The sequence below is a fragment of the Monopterus albus genome, unplaced genomic scaffold (assembly GCF_001952655.1).
Source record: "Monopterus albus unplaced genomic scaffold, M_albus_1.0 scaffold273.1, whole genome shotgun sequence".
NCBI classification, from domain to species: domain Eukaryota; kingdom Metazoa; phylum Chordata; class Actinopteri; order Synbranchiformes; family Synbranchidae; genus Monopterus; species Monopterus albus.
In genome coordinates this window covers 458,278-474,785 of record NW_018128153.1, presented here as the reverse complement: position 1 = coordinate 474,785, position 16,508 = coordinate 458,278, and the positions used below count along the sequence as shown (strand labels likewise).

At 40.7% G+C, this 16,508-nt stretch overlaps 2 protein-coding genes and 1 non-coding gene across 3 annotated transcripts; all 3 read right to left on the bottom strand.

The window, feature by feature from the left end:
* Window positions 1-8,282: 8,282 nt before the first annotated feature.
* On the bottom strand, window positions 8,283-10,373 carry tedc2 (tubulin epsilon and delta complex 2). Its single transcript, XM_020622155.1, has 3 exons — window positions 10,302-10,373; window positions 9,265-9,458; window positions 8,283-9,134 (listed from the first exon to the last, which is right to left on the bottom strand). Exons 1-3 carry the CDS (start codon window positions 10,345-10,347, stop codon window positions 8,985-8,987), a joined length of 390 nt encoding a protein of 129 aa, XP_020477811.1. The 5' UTR covers window positions 10,348-10,373; the 3' UTR covers window positions 8,283-8,984.
* Window positions 10,374-10,486: 113 nt separating this feature from the next.
* On the bottom strand, window positions 10,487-13,929 carry LOC109972898 (uncharacterized). Its single transcript, XM_020622123.1, has 7 exons — window positions 13,374-13,929; window positions 12,401-12,450; window positions 11,481-12,069; window positions 11,315-11,368; window positions 11,146-11,224; window positions 10,750-10,894; window positions 10,487-10,548 (listed from the first exon to the last, which is right to left on the bottom strand). Exons 1-7 carry the CDS (start codon window positions 13,475-13,477, stop codon window positions 10,487-10,489), a joined length of 1,083 nt encoding a protein of 360 aa, XP_020477779.1. The 5' UTR covers window positions 13,478-13,929.
* trnat-agu (transfer RNA threonine (anticodon AGU)) lies at window positions 12,951-13,024 on the bottom strand. Its single transcript has one exon. It is a non-coding gene; the product is annotated as a tRNA-Thr (tRNA).
* Window positions 13,930-16,508: the final 2,579 nt, after the last annotated feature.

Below are 16,508 nucleotides of genomic sequence, written 5' to 3'. Positions count from 1 at the left end.
TGTGTGTGTGTCTGTTGATTAAGTGGTGTGTAGCTAAAAACATTCTCACGACCTCTAGACATGTCGTGATATTAAACATAAGAACATATTATGGCTAAGGCTACAGTTATACACGTCATAATAATAATATTAAACATCCTGTCTGCTGACAGTCATCAACTCTTCTCTCTAGTTATCCTTGACCAGATGTACCCTGTAGAAACTCATGAGCATGCCTAAGCATTTAACAGTCTAACTAGACATCCTATCTCCACTAAACATTTCTAATACATAAAGTATCTATCCAATATCTATCTGACTAAAAATACCTAACAATAACATGCAGAATGTTTTGTTACTGCCAGGGTAGTTTGCCTATTCTATTCAATTGCCAGTAGGGGGTGTCATTTATTCTAGTTGGTAGCACTGACTCTGGTTGACACCAGTCTGTTTTCATAACAACCAAAGGATCCCACATGTCTCTGTATCTGACCAAGTCATCCAAGCTGGCAGGGCAGCACATGGCAACGTGTCTATATGCAGCATAGAAATTTTACTTCACTATCAACTCCTTTTCTGTCTTCTGTATTTTCAGCCCTGTCCAGAGGCTTTTCCATATCTGGGAATAATGTTTATTGCCTCTACTCTTTGGATGATTTTGATTAACCTCCAAAGGTAAAGTAGCAGTATGATAAAAAATTATATTTTAATAAATGCAGAAATTTCTTCTCAAGCTAGAAACAAGGTGTTCACATAACATTTATTCAATGCAACAAATTAAATGTACATATAAGTAGAAATATACAGTATAAAATAGTCATATATACAGCACCAAATATTTGAGGGCACACAAACATATATATTTTGTGTCACTCACTGAAGTGACCATGAGCATAGACAGTCAGTATGGCTGTCTACTGGGTGAGGGACATGTTTCCCCGCAGCAGAGCGAGGTAGCTTTTCCCTTTTATTTATTAAAGGCAGATGGAAAATCACTTCACATCTCTAACAAACAACATCTGGTCTCCTGCCATCAATTTTAGTGTCAACACGCTGGTACAATAGAGTCTGAAAATTAGCAAGCACAATTATGTAACGTACTACATAGGAAATGTGTACTATACATGCAAAAATCGCATTAATACACAAGTCAAATTTGAGGGCAGTGTGTGTACCTCACTTGTTTTTTTGCTAGCTCTGTTTCTCACACTCTCATTCTCTTTGTCTCTCCTCGCCTCCTGATTACCTCCACAAAATGTCTTTGAGGGAAAACACGACATACATGTGGCTAGGCAGCTTAAACAGAAGCAACATCAACCAAGGACAGTATATTCTCACGACGCTTCTGTATGCCTGTATGCACAGTCAATGATCTAATCAATAACTGAACAGTGTTGATCATGGTTCAATTCTGCATCTATTATATATGTTTAAGACCCATGGACTACCATCCTACCTTTCTAATGTCCTCTGATAAGAGCATACATTAACCCAAATGAACAGATCTGTAGTTACAGTAGCAGGGACAGACAGACATTGCCATTGTCATAACCCAGGCTTCTTTTTTTATCTCACTCTTTGAGGATAACACTGCACTAAGCTAAAAAAAAATTCTCATAAATTCTCTTTATGACCATTTCCTGTGACCATTTCCTGTGATTTACCTTGTAAGAAACTAAGGGCTGATGTGGCCATACAGCATACAGATGTCTGCAAATATAAACTGATCAATGTTAGTTCTTTTGCTGTCAAAAAATAAAGTTCAGAGAACACTTACTCCACTCCAATTAACTTGTGATTTTTCCCTGCTGCTGCCAGTACTGCATCATATTTTCTAAGAATAATCCTGCTCGGTCTGGATAGCGTCTCTAGTAGCTTCCTACCTCCACATAAAATTGAAAAGAATGACTTCCCAGGTTTTGTCCCCCCCCCACCACCACCATTATCTCTGTGTTTTGTTCTGCTTCGCTACCTTCCATTTTGACTGACAGTCAGTGTTGCAACATAACATCTTAATGCACTCTGAGCTTCAAGAAATGTGTCATAAAGGACTGATCATCACATGTCTATTGAAGTAGGTGAGCAACTGCAGCCTTGTGATTGGCAACCTGCCCTTCAGGATGGTCTTTGCATAGACACATTTTACTCAACACTCATCACTAATTTGGCAGTCAGAACAGATGCAACAGCAATTTATGATATTTCTCATAGGTACACGACACTGTGCTTGCACACAGTCACATGGAGGCAAACAGTTTAGACTCTTTTCCGTTTCTACATTTTTGTAAATTGCACTTCCTCCTTCCATGATTTGTATTTTCTATCTAGGCTGTATTCAAAGACAGAAATATCCATCCATTATCTATACTGCTTATCCTAAAGAGGGTCGTGGGGGGGCTGGAGCCAATGCCAGATGACACTGGGCGAAAGGCAGGGTACACCCTGGACAGGGTCTATCACAGGGCTGACACATAGAGACAGACGAACACACACACTCACTCCTACGGGGAATTTAGAGTCACCAATCAACCTAAGCTGCACATCTTTGGACTGTGGGAGGAATCCAGAGTACCCAAGCAGGCACAGGGAGAACATGCAAACTCTGCACAGAAAGGTGCCGGGTTAGCCGGGGCTCGAACCCAGAACCTTCTTGCTGTGAGGCAGCAGTGCCAATCACTGCACCACCATGAGAAACAAATATATTTAAGACCAGAATGAAATGCTATTGTGAGTCTTATCCTGTGAGGGGGCACCAAAAGAAAGCACCTATTCACGGATGTAGACTTGAGCGCAGTTACATTCATCGACTTTCTGAAAGAAAAAGCATAGGAAAGGGAAATCCCAGAGTCACCTAGAGCACAAACATAAATCAGTATTCACTAGAGTACAGCCTTGTATTTTCAGACTGAGAAAATTTGCCACTCATTCTCAGTCAATACTCTTTTCACTATGAGAGAAAATAATCCACTTTCTTTGAACACAGAGACAAAGACAAATATCTCTGGACTATGGGGCTTACATTTAGATGTATTTGTGTGTCTTAATTTGTGTATCAAAAGACTGTACACACTTCCTCCTGGGCTATACGTATCAATATGAGCAAATGAGTGGGAATCAACTAGGGAAACTAAGGTTGTAGAATGAAGGAAGGCATATGCGATGGATGAGGAGAGTCCTGTTGTGGTTAAGAAGGATAGAATGGGGTAAAATCTCAGGAGTTCAGATGGAAACAGGGGCATGCGAGAAAGCCTTTTTCCATGAGTGCTTGCTCAAGGCACCATTAGGGGGTGCATATGGCAGCAGGATCAGCCAAAGTGTCCCTGCAGTGGCAAATCCCCTCAGGCAGTGTCATTCAATAATCCTGGCCTGCCTAGGGTAGAATCAGGGTGCCCCACGAAAACACAAGTCTGGATGCTTGCACATCAACAGGAAGGCAATCAGACAGTCAAAATGTCAGTGCCCCACTCCTTTGTAATGTGAAACTGAAGCTACAAAAGGCTGTTTAGAATATGATGCTTTACTAGAATTTCTCTTGCTTGGCCATGGACATGGTCATATGTGCAAATCTTTTCTTCCATAGTAGTGAAGACCAAGGTCCAATGGTCTTTCAGTTCAGTAAAATCTTGATTTGAGCACAAACAACTTCCACTTCTCCAGTAGATCCCCTGCCCTCTCCAGCTCATCGTCCACATAGATGCCTCTAAGATCCTGCTGGATTCAAGTTCCACTCTCTCATTGCATAAAAAAAGCCCCCAACACATTGCTGCGGTGTCACAGGACAAATGAATGACGCTAGCTGCTGACGCGGGTGCGCTGCTTTTTCAGCTGGGTATCAGGTTACTGTCTTTGGCCCACTTCTGGCCTCTTGGAGAGTCACCTGTCCTGGAAGGAGGAATGCTGTGACTGACATGCCTAGTGACGCCAGCACTGACTGCAACAGCAGCTCCACACAGTGTGTTTGGTGTCTGCGCAAGCTCCCACTGTGACTGCTAATGCATATGTGAGCAAGAACTGTGAGGGCCATATATCCATGCCTGTAAATATACATGCGGTGTGCATTGCATATTTGTGTATGTCTCTTCTCAGGGTGTTTTGACAGTGGACGCCTGCTGATAAAAGAGCATGAGGCACTGATGATCCCTCCTTGCCAATTCAAAATGGTCCAGACCTTACAGACTAAACAGATCCTCAGTGTCCTGTCTATCTGTCCTTCTATTCTCTATGATTCCTCAGCCCATGTTCCCTCCAGTATGAGCTGAGCCAAACTCTGTGGTAAAGAATTGGGGGGATTTGGCGCTGGGAGAAGGTTATGTAGAAACTGCTTTAGCCAACCCAGGGAGTTCCCAGCACTGGGTATGTCTCTCTTTTCAAATTCCTATAACTGTTTTCCCACATGCTTCACAGGGGACACTGCTCAGAGGTGAAGGAACCTCCCTCTTTCTTTTTCCTTCTCTTCTTCTTGTGGACAGTCCAACAGGCAGTTGCCATCAGCAACAGCAAAAGACCCATGACAAGTAACACCACTGACACCACTTTAGCCTGAGGCAAGTCATTATAGGTGTAGGTCACCCCTGTTCCTGCTACCCCAATCACCAAAGAAATTATTCCAAATGGAAAGATGCAGCGGTACCAGGACTTTTCCATGCCTCCAGTGGCCTGGGACAGACGCTCCAGAGATGAGATCACCTCAGGGACTTTGGCACCACCATCCTCCAGGTTCTGACCCTCCTGCACCAAGTTAGTGTGCGGCTGAGGTTGACAAGCCAGATGACCCGTTGTACAGCCCATCCTGATGGCGTAGGCTGTTGGATGTTGAAACCCAGCTGCAGTGAAGCCTCACGGATCCTGTTTGTAATCAGCTCTGGTCTGGAGAAACAGAAAGATCCAGAGAAGGGCAAAAAGAGAGTGAAAGGAGAAGGAGGTCTGCATGAGACCAGAGAAATGACCGGAGCGTGTAAGATGAAGGCTTCTAAGTCAGCGCTAAAATCCACTCACACGTTCCCCTCCTCTCCCTCCCTGTCTGGCTGTTTTTCTGTCCACTGCCTGCTGGCTCTCTGGCAGCACATTGTACACTCTGCTGAACGTAGTGACTGGGAATATATAAGGGACTCAGGGAAGGGGAGGAGCTGGGGAAGAGAACCGAGGAAGTCCAAGCGCACTGATTGGACTTCTCTTGTGTGACTTCAAACATGAAAGCAGGGACAATTGGGGTTGATAAAACAGGAAGGGGGTGGAGTTAAGTACTCCCACTTTTCTTCATCTCCCAGTCAGTGCCTCTCAACTGCAGCCTTTATTTTATGCTTTCCTGCAGTATAAAAGCCTCTCCTGGGGAATACAGTAGAAACGTACTGTAGTGGAGACTGGAAATCAGAGGCAAAGGGGAATCCCTTATCATATGGACTGGAAATTGGAAAGTTATTTTTCCATATAGGCCTACTTGATGGGGGAAAGGGGTATCTCACTACACACTTCAACATCACAAGTATGTCCCCTCCAAATGGCAACTGTACGATAATGGTGCTCCCATTACACCCCACCAGGTCTTGCGTGGAAAGCAACATCAAACAGAAATCATACTACTACCTACACAGTCCTCCTTTCATGTGCAAGCAGACAACTGAAGAGGCGGAGGAGGACACTGAATATAAAGCGCCTCTGCAATGAAAGTGTAAATACACTAATGAGCATGCCCACACGTGACAGAAACACCGGCAGCCCCCACTCATTTCCCACCCACACACAATACTGGTGCCAAGTCCTCTATGAATGGAAGGCATCCCAGAAGTGGTTAACCCCCAAGTATACTTGTCTCGCTCTTCTGCAAAAAGAAAATCAACTCAGCCCGTTCTCTTCCTGTAAGTGTGCTATTCTTACTCCTCCATGTAGGATAATGTGTGTAAATGTCTGTTTTTATCTTTAGGCTTTACTGGAAATACTAAGGCAACATTTTATATTATTTTTCCTTCCCAGGTTCGTTTGAAAATGTAAAACTGTGAACTCAATATTGATAGTGGCAATTTGATGCAGAATGGCTTTGGAATACATTTATAGGGGTTACAAACTGAGATTTCAACTGTATTTAGAGTTGTACATCTGTGCTGGGACAACAGGCGTCTGAGAAGCATGAAAGCTACTGTATGTCCCCAAAATAATATGATCTCAATAGAGGTCTGAAAATTCATCTTTTGAAACTCTGCATACACAAAAACATCATGACATCCTGGGTATCAAAAGAGTAGAGATGCGGGTGCAAGAAAACACATCGAGTAAACTATAATTATGGGTTTTAAAATCACCTCTATGCATTTAGAATGACTTCTGCTTAGCAACAAGATTTCCACTTATAGTTAGACCAAAGTATTCTTACTGTTTAAGGCCCAAAAGATTAAGATACACCTAATGTTCTCATGGCTCTGTCTGCTCTGGACAACTGCTCAATAGTTAAGACACTGTATTCTTTGCTTTGACAAAAAACAGTAATTGGACAGATAAGGCTGGCATGGACTGGCCGAATCATGGGGAAAATCAAATAATAAACCCTAATGCAGCCTAAATGATGACCACATTGCCTTAACAATCCTCTACTGTAGCTTAATGGGCAACTAAACACATGTAAAACAGGAGAAGTGGAGAATGGCTCTGTGAGGGGCGGGGCTGCGAGAAAAAAGAGATGTTCAATAGTAAATGAGCACTGAAGGAGAGAGGCAGATTCTTGGTAGCACTGTTCAGTTTCTGTGGATCTGTACTCAGACTCCAGTGTTACACTAAGGCTAAAAAAGTGAACAAGTAGGAAGGAATGTGTATGATAATGAAGAATCCATTCAACTTTGCCCATGTCTGTATGAGAGTATATGTGCCATACAGCAGTGCAGACATGGGAAAGAAAATGAAGCTTCCTCCATGGAAACTAAAATTTCACTGACTCTTCCACTGTGTGACAAAAAGAAGTGTGAGAAATACGGGACAAAGGCGTGAGACATGGCTAACCTGGGCAGGGGTGGGAGTGGAAAAGCTCTGCTGGTGACAGCCAGAGCCAGCTAGCAGCTGATGTATGCAGGTCACAGGAAGGATGAGTTGCGTAGGCACCACTCCCACTGGGACCTGTGTTGTGTTGACGTGTTCTTAGCACTGCTTCCCTGCCTCCTCCTTTACTTCTTTCACACACACTGATCCATGACTGTATGAGCAGAGCAGAAGCCTGCAGCACGCTGCTACAGTTCCATACAGATGACTTGGCTGCAGTCCACAAGCGGTGAAACACTTGTGGTGCTAGAACAGAGGAGGCCTTGCAAACATGGAGGTGTATTACTCATTTAAGCCAGGAGGAGTTGCTTGAATTATTGTGCTGTTCTTTGAGCTACAGGTAACCATGTGAGGTTGAAACAGTCCTTTCTCTGTTGTAATCCCCTTTTTATTCCTCTCCTCACGGAAACATGCCATTTTCAGCTTGAGGCATGCAGCGAACCAGGCCACAAAGTGCATCGTCTTTGTGACTCAGCCGCCTTCGGGTGTACATGTCCCTGTGTGTGTGTACTTGAGGGTTGGTGCAACAGGGCTCAAACACCCACGACCTGCTGTGTAAACCCAGCGCCACCTGTTGCCCCGTCTGCCACAGCCCGTGCCATCCACACGTCATCTGTGGGCACGAGCCTTTTAGGCCTCTCCAAGCCCTCCTGCATCTTTTAATTTTTGGCAAAAGCACAACTCCCAATTTTCTCTGACCACATAAGAAAGGTTATAAGAGCATGGAAATCAAACAATAGGCGGTACGGTAGGCCATGGCTGACATGACCCACACTGACGTGAAAAGGTTGCAGGTCCACCTCATAGTGAACAATCACACTGTGAGCTTTTCTTAAGCTCTGATTTGCCAGATAGATGAGCATGATGTCAGGTCTTCCCTACTGTTTTCAGTGAAATACAGGATTAAAATTGAATGAACCACCTCCATTTTTCTGTAACATTATTTAAATCCACAGACCAGCAGGGTTGCAGCACTGCTAGTACTGTCTGAGAAACTTGTCTCATTTCTCCTTGTAACTGTAGGTCACTGACTGAATCCCAATTGATGAAACAGTAATAACAGTGACATTATAAGTTAACATTAGTCACCTGCTAATGTGTTTGTGGTCAAACTTCTTTGAGTTGAGTGCCACCTGCTGACACAGTCTGCACTGCAAGATCCCATCAGTGACTCCACTTTAGGATTTTCCATCTAAAACAATTCTAGGTTAATAGCTTTTATGGAGTACAATTATACAAAAATAAAATCAGATATATAAACATGAAAAAACACTGACCTGCTGAAATACTAAGACACATATAAGAGCAATTGCAATTTTGCTACATGCTGATATAATGTAGTATATGGAATATAAGATGTCAACATTTATAAATCATTGTTTTCCTGAGAAACAGCATGCCTTCTGAAATTTTGAATATTTACGATAAGCTGGAGGTTAAGGGCTCCTTTATGAGTTGAAAACATTCTGCTTCTAGAGCTAAATAAACTACTTTAAAAAACCTACTGGATTATCTGAAATATTCAGTCACAAAACTGAAATCAAGGCTTTTTTAGCAGCATAAAAAGTTTATGGCTTTGGAGATATGTGATTTTCACAGTGGGTTATTATAAGTACAACACTTCTCACTCAGAAACAACAGTAAAGAAGAAAAATAATCACAAACCTGATTTTTTTTTATAGTATAGTCAGTATAGTCAACAAAAATATTCATCACAATAATCACCTAGATACTTGATTCATATTCTGAGCTACCACTTTATTAGGAACCCCTGTTTAATCTAAAGCAATCTAATATAATGGTCCTGAAAGTAATCTCATTTTTGGGACCTTTACAATGTTCTAGTTGTATTGAGAGGCAGAACAGTATTGGTCTTTCTTTATAATGAAAGGTGTTTATATTATTTCTCTTATGTATATAAATGGGGCAGAACAGAGAACCTCATAAACTGGCAGCTCAGAGTAATAATGTATGTTATGTGGTCAGTCAGGCTCAGTATCCAGGACCACGGCAGGGAAACGTTCCCCTCCTTCACTCAGCAGGGAATACATGCCTCTTAGCACACTGGAGTTGGGACATTCAGGACCAGGTACTATAGCTGAAAGCTGAGGGGACAGGGTGTCCAACAGAACCTGTCACATAGAAGAAAAGACTGTAAGCATATTACTCTTCTTGGTACTGACTACTACTTAACAGAACAACAACTATCTAATTTAACAGAACAAATAAGACATACTTATAATTTAAAAGGGGGGTCCTTACACGCTCAAGGTAAATCTCTTGATGCAGCAGTGCCACTCGCATTCTCAGCTTCTCCAGTTCTCGGAGCTCTGCCTCTGCTGTGTATGTTATCGTCAAGGGCAAGGGTCCATTCATCCCATTTCCCCACACACAATTTGTCCCAGTGGGGCAAAGACAACCACCCTCTGGCCTCCATCGATCCCATTCTTCCCAGTCTGATGGAAAATATAGTTATTTTTAGAGAGTGAGTGGGAGCAACCATACCCTAAAATGTTTTTCTACACTGCTGCCTCAGCTTTAAATAGCCAGGCCCTTGCCGAGCCACGTCAGGATCGACAGATTTAAAACCCAAGCGTCACAGGCAGGAGGATCTGTTGAAGCTTAGGAAAGTACTAATCTGGCACTGAGGCTTCACTGCAGCTCTGTTTTGATTTTCCATATGCCAAGACGGAGATACTGCATTGGCCCGTAAGCACGCTTCTTCACAATCATCTTTCAAGTGCTGTTAAAATGCAGTACACAATAAATTCCTCTCTTGAATATAAAACTGAAATAACACACTTGCTGAACCTCGGATGTGAGATGCTAGATTAAATTCATATGGTCACAACACCAGATGGAGGTGTGTAGGCTAAGCAGGAAATCAGAAATCACTGGAAACTTCTCTTACACTGGCTTTAGCAACACACTTTTACCACACTGGAGCTATAACTGGTAAACATAAAAAAAATGCCCTTCCTGACAGTGGTACAGTTACATATTTGAGTGGTGTGAATGGAAAATCTCTGAATATTTAGCTTCATTATCACTGGATCACAGAAACTATACTGCTACATGCTGTAGGTATGACACCCTGACATCCTAATTAAAACAGTGCTGGGTAACCAGAGTCAAATACAAGGCCATAATTTCTCCACCTCTTTGTAACTCTGTGCCATAGAATAAATCATTTTTTTCCCCTGCTCATCAACAATTTCACATAACAAAAGTGAGGTTGATGTGTAATTAATGTAGAAAGGAATCATTTGGAAAGGTAGGTGGGTAAACTGGATTCCTACCTTGTTTCAATTGCTGTGCAAAGTCATGGAGCTCTGCTGCTGTCATCTGCAGTCTTTCAGGTGTCAGGCTGGAATCATTTAATAATAATAATAATAATAAACTAGAATAAACTAGAATTACAGTGGCAACATAATTGCAGAAGCAAGGTAAGATGATTAGTTTAATTGCACTATGCTAATTAGTCTCATGTTAACTGTAAGAACTTCAGAACAATCTCAAATGCATAGTCCAGGGTCTTCAGCATAACTGGTAGAGGAAAGGCTCAACACCAATATATCAGTTTATATAGCTCTGACACAGTCACTTCTTGCCAACTCCTTGTGCTGTTTATTCCCAAATTATCATCTTCTCACCCACACACTTGTGTCATCAATCTACTTCATCTCTCCTTGTTCCTTTACTCCTAATTTACTGGGTTTGCATGTGTAATTCTGCTCAAGCTTTTACCCATTTCTGTGGCCACTTCTGGGGTCTGCTTGGCCAAAAGCGCGTTTGTTTGGTAGCACTGGATGAGATCATGGCCTTGGTGAGTCAGCCTGTCAACCAGAGCCCTGGTCTGATCTGGGCTACCACATGGCCAATCCTTGGGGAACTATAGGGGTCAGAAGGACAGGGTCATGGATGACAAACTGGATATGGAAAATTTTTAGAGGAAAAAAAAGTGTTAAATCAAATTTGTTCCAAAACATGCTCTGTTAATTTCCTATAGCAGGGTATTGGCAATCAGTAGCAGTGGGATTCTAAATAAATATCTTCCCAAGTTCAGCATTACGCAGCATGGAAAACATTGTTTAAGGCTTCCCAAGCCATTTTGACAGGTTTCACTAGAGAAAGGAAGGATACCGTAGCTCTCATTCTCTCCATGAAGCGACTCCTCCCAGGCACAGGTTTCCGTTGTAAGGTGAGAACTTTGTCCCACAACCTCAGGATATTAAAGAGAATTAGGTTTATTGCCAAAAGTGTGCAATGAAGTGTAATGTTCTCACAAAATGAACAATCTGATTTTGTCCACCTGTTTTGCTTGCTATGTAAAGATTTCCATTTTGCCGTCTGCTCAGAAGGTATGCTGTCATGAAGCAAAGGCAAACAGAATGATTACAGTAGGACAGAAAACATATATTCACCCCTTCCATCTGACAGAAGAGTTATTGTCATATTCCAGTTCTGTAAAAACATACCCACTGTGTTGAAGTAAACTGTGAGCTCCAGACTCATCTGTGTGTGAAAATGGCATTGTGTCAGTTGAAGAAAGTGTGGAAATAGCTGCAGCTTTGTCCAGGTCATCAACGCTCTGCACATTGCTTCTACCAGTCTTGTTGTTACAGTGCAAGGTTGAGCTGTGATCAAAAGAGCCAGATGCTGAACCAGTCTGCTGCAATTTGTTGGCTGCCTGGTGATGCACAACCCAAGCTGATGAGACAGGATGGTTCTGGATTATGTTTCTATTATTTGTGGTTTTGGACTGTCCAGAACTGCACCTAGCTGAAGGCACTGATGACCCAGGCTTTTTGTGCTGTTTTCTGTTAAGACTGGCAGACTTTGAGGTTGATCGGATGGTTGTTTGACTTCCTTTAGATGCTGCAGATGACTGTGTTACATCTTTGGATGTGACTGTTGCAGTGCCTGCTTCCTTTCGAAGTCCGGGTTGCTTGTTTCTGCCAGGGTCTTTTTTAGAGGTTGCTGAGCCAGTGCGGACCTGAAGGGCTTTCTCCAGTGCTCGCTCAAGCAGCTCTATATCTTCCATCTCTGCCACTGAGGTTCTTGTGTCTAAAGACAGCATTCAAGCATGATACAAGTCTCTTTAGATAGATTACCTCTCTTACATAAGCAACCTTGGTAAAATTGGCGACATGGAACAGTTAACACATATTGATTTAAGATCACACACAATTAGTTTACAGATCATACGATTAAATAGGACCTGAAAGGTGTGAAAGAGAGAACTGTCACTAATAAAAACCATAATAACATTATACATGACTGCCTTCATCTTTCTCTAATTGACTGCATTAACCAAAAATGCTGAAATTATTATTTTTAAATGTTACATCAGGTGTTTGTTTTTTTATATTTCATAATTTTATTTATCTGAAATTACCTGCAGCAGCTGCACATTCTGGCTCTTCAGAGTCCATCTTAGGTTGTGTTCTGTAGAAAAAAACGTAATGTGACTTTAGGTGTTACCAAGCAAATTTTAAGTTGCAATTAAGTTGAAAGTACAATTTTGTTAGGTTTTTCTGTTAAGAGATGAAAATTTTCTGTCTAGATGTATACAGTTTACCACTGAAATAATAGTGAATTTTTGAGCCTAGTGCTGATATTAATCCTGTCACAATATATTGGCCCGTACTATTTCTTGAATATAAACACATCATATAAACAGTTATAAAGCTAACAAAATAATCATTTCAGTGACTTCTGGTGGGTGTAACTGTGTAATGGTAAAACACGTTACCAACTACTTTGATAATTGAGCTATCATTTACAGTAATTATTCAAGCAAAAGTGCCAAAAGATTACAGGAAAATGAATATTGTTTTATTGTGAACTGTCTTTATGTACAAGGTGTTCTTGCATGTCTCCAAAGGTAGTACAAAATGTTTCCCGCTACTTCCAACAGAGTAAATAAAACCACTCAGTACAGCAAAAGGCACTGCTGGGATTCGAACCCAGGATCTCCTGTTTACTAGACAGGCGCTTTAACCAACTAAGCCACAGCGCCACATAAGGAATGACCTCAGAACTAGGTTAATTATGGAAATAAGTGCAGGGCTTTGGACTAATTCAGTAACAACTTCTGCCTGGCCCCACTTTACATCAGGCCACACTCCATACATGAGATAGAAACTGGGACCAAGAGCACATAAGAGCAAACATCAGCAACTGTTACATTGTTTGAATATGACAAAACTATACGCTAACTAACATTACATGGATAATTATTCTTTGTTATGATTGTTTTGTAGTTGTAAACCTAAAATGAGTTTATCTTTCGGCGCAAATGAGACTGTTCACAAAAGCTCTCTAAACCAGTCGGATTAATAACTAAGAAGTACAGTAACGTTACTTACAATGTCTGCAATATTTCTCTGTAGCGTTGAATAGTTTCATTAATCTTGGCTTGTTCAGCTTTGTATGACTTGATAGCTTGCTCTACCACAAACAACAGTGACATGCTTGTATCTTGATATAGCACCGTGGTGACTTTTTGCCCCGTCGTGACAACACGCAAAAACAGATTAACCAAGTGTTCAAATATCCGTTTAAACGCCGAATTAATGGTGGCATGAGTTTACGGAAAATTACAAGTTGTCAAAAATGGTGTGCAATATCTCAACTCTAAACAAAAAAAATCGATTTAACGCCAGCTCTTTTGTGCTGACCCGCGAAATCAAAATTAACGGATGCGGAAGTCTCATGCCCTTTCTTGCAGAAGAAGAGTCAAACTGTGTGCAAATGTTCAAGAAGGTATTCATCGCCACGAAGCCTGTCTAACGTTTGTGAATAAGTTGATTAAAGCACATGATACGTTTTACACTAACGCCAGCTAAGCACAAACAAAAACTTTGCAGCTTCATGTCCACAACAACCAAAGTCTCAGGTCTCGCGAGAAGACTCTTGTCTGCCAGCAATGCTCTTGTTGCTACAACACACCTTAACGGGTCATTTTACCATGATTTCTTATTTATAGACTATGTGAAGATGTTTCAAATTCACTGACACTGTTACGACCATAGAGAAGGATGCCAAAAAATGTTTCAATCTAACCTTTTTTGCAATCAGGTCCAAACATATAAATGTGTCTTAATATCTGAATTACCAGTTTCAAATGATTAGTACAAGAGCAGTGCTTATCATTTTTCTAACATTAATTCTATGTAGTTATTATTTTCCTAAGTAGCCTATTACATTTACAGTTTTGTAAATCTGTTATTAAAATTTTGCAGAGGAGAGGAAAGAGGCAGGATATGAATAGCTCTTTGCTAATTTGTTTTTGATATGTTGCATAATGTAACATACAACTAGGATAAATGAAACATCCAGGCCTCAGCGCTAATCAGTTCATACACAGCCAGCATACTGTAGGCCTACAATTTGCAGTGTATGTTGTTGTATCCCACATTCCCAATGAAAACTATGTGATTTATAAACTCATCAGGAGTGGTCTTTACAGAAGCACCACTGAGGCAGGCTGAATTTTCAGTGTTGCTTTCTACTGTAAATTAACCACAGACCTATTCTCCTTAGGCTGCTTCAAAACAATAAGACTGAATGAAATTACTGCATTTAGGTGAGTCATCAAAATAGATTATCAAAAGAACCATTATCAAAAGAACCATTATCAAAAGGCGTCAAGTTTAATTTTAATGAAAAGACATTACTAACAGCATTAACTGCATGTTTCCTTGCATGATTCTTTGGATCTTTGGATTTACTTAAACTGCCAGAGGTGTTAAACACAAAACCACAAGGCTCTCCTGCAATACTGACTTAAACTTCAGTATAATAGACTATTTTAAATTTGACTCATGTGTCATCATCATTTTGTTCTTACTATCAACATACTGAATTAGCAGAGAGACCAGGAAAAGGCAGCAGAAAGGAGTCAAACAGTCATTCAGTGGAAACAGCTGTTAACCAGACATTTTGTTTTAGTTTTGTTTTTCATCTATGGACAAACTCCCATCCAAGAGGAAGTAGTGTCTTTACACCAAAATGCCCCTCTTCTTTTATTGAACTGCATAAGGCACTCTCCAAAGCAATTTAATCTAATGGTAACAGCCTTCTGGTCCCTTTGATGGGAAGTGAATCATCTTGTTAACTCATCTTTTCCCGCACCATCCTCCTGTGCCTTAGTAACAACGCGAGGATTGGGCACTCAGCTGCCCTGCCAACTGAACATCTGACACTGCAGCTGGCTGCCATGCTAATATAAGGCTCTGACATTCACACACATACATTACACTTTGTGTCACATATGGTCTCTTTCGTTCTCCATGTGAATATACACACGAACACACACACACACATACACACACACACACACACACACACATTATTTTCCTTCATACACTTATGGACAAATCTGCTCAGCAAAACAAACCCCATCCACCTGATAAATAATTTATGACCAGCATGCATGAATAATTTGTACACAAAACACTTGCAAAATCGTTAGTAAACTATGATCTGTATTTGGCGGAATATTCCACAGGCATGCTGTGAACATGGGAAAACTTATTTTGTTGTCCAAGAGAGACTGACATGTTACACTTCAACTATGGAAAGGAAGATAATGTTTGGTTTCCTCTGTTTTGGGGGCTAACTCTAGACAAATACCTGTTAATCTGGAAGCACTCATTGTAATTATTACACAGTACATTCATTTATTGATGAAGATAGTGGGCAGTCCATTACAATATGTGCCCTACCCCAGTACAGCCCCTTTCACCTCTCCAAATCGCACATCTTTTGATTTGATTTGATTTATTCTTTCAAGCATGTAAAACAGTTGATATGACAACACATATAATTTTACACATAATCCAATATCAATGTGCTTATACCTAGTACATGCTTGAATGGAGTAGGAAGAAGTCAGACTTATCCAGTCCTACCCCATGACATCATCTTACCATCATTGGTTTACAAGCAGTAAATGATTCACTTCTACCCACACACATATTATACTAAAAAAGATTATAATAGTGTTAACATTCTTACATCACACAATTAATATACAAAAGAATTATTATAAAATGTACACCACACCCACAATTGTTCATGTAATTAATCATTAAGCCTGTTCTTGCATATATCTTGATTGACACATACCTTTATATTTATGTTTAAACTCATCAATTCTATTACTATTTTTTATGTCTACACTTAAATTATTCCAGTTTTACCCCACTTATAGAAATACAAAATCTTTTTTGGTTGTACGTATAGCATGAATTTTTAAATTTAACTGACCCCTTAAATTGTATCCCCCTTCCCTTTCATTAAATAGTTTTTGAATTCCAGCAGGTAATAAATTGTTCCTGGCTTTATACATAAACACTGCAGTCTTATATCCCACTAAATCGAAAAGTTTTAACAATTTAGACTGTATGAAAGCTCCAATGGTGTGATCCCTATACCCCATCTTATGCACAATTCTTATCGCTCTTTTTTGTAATATATACAATGGTTGAAGTGAACTT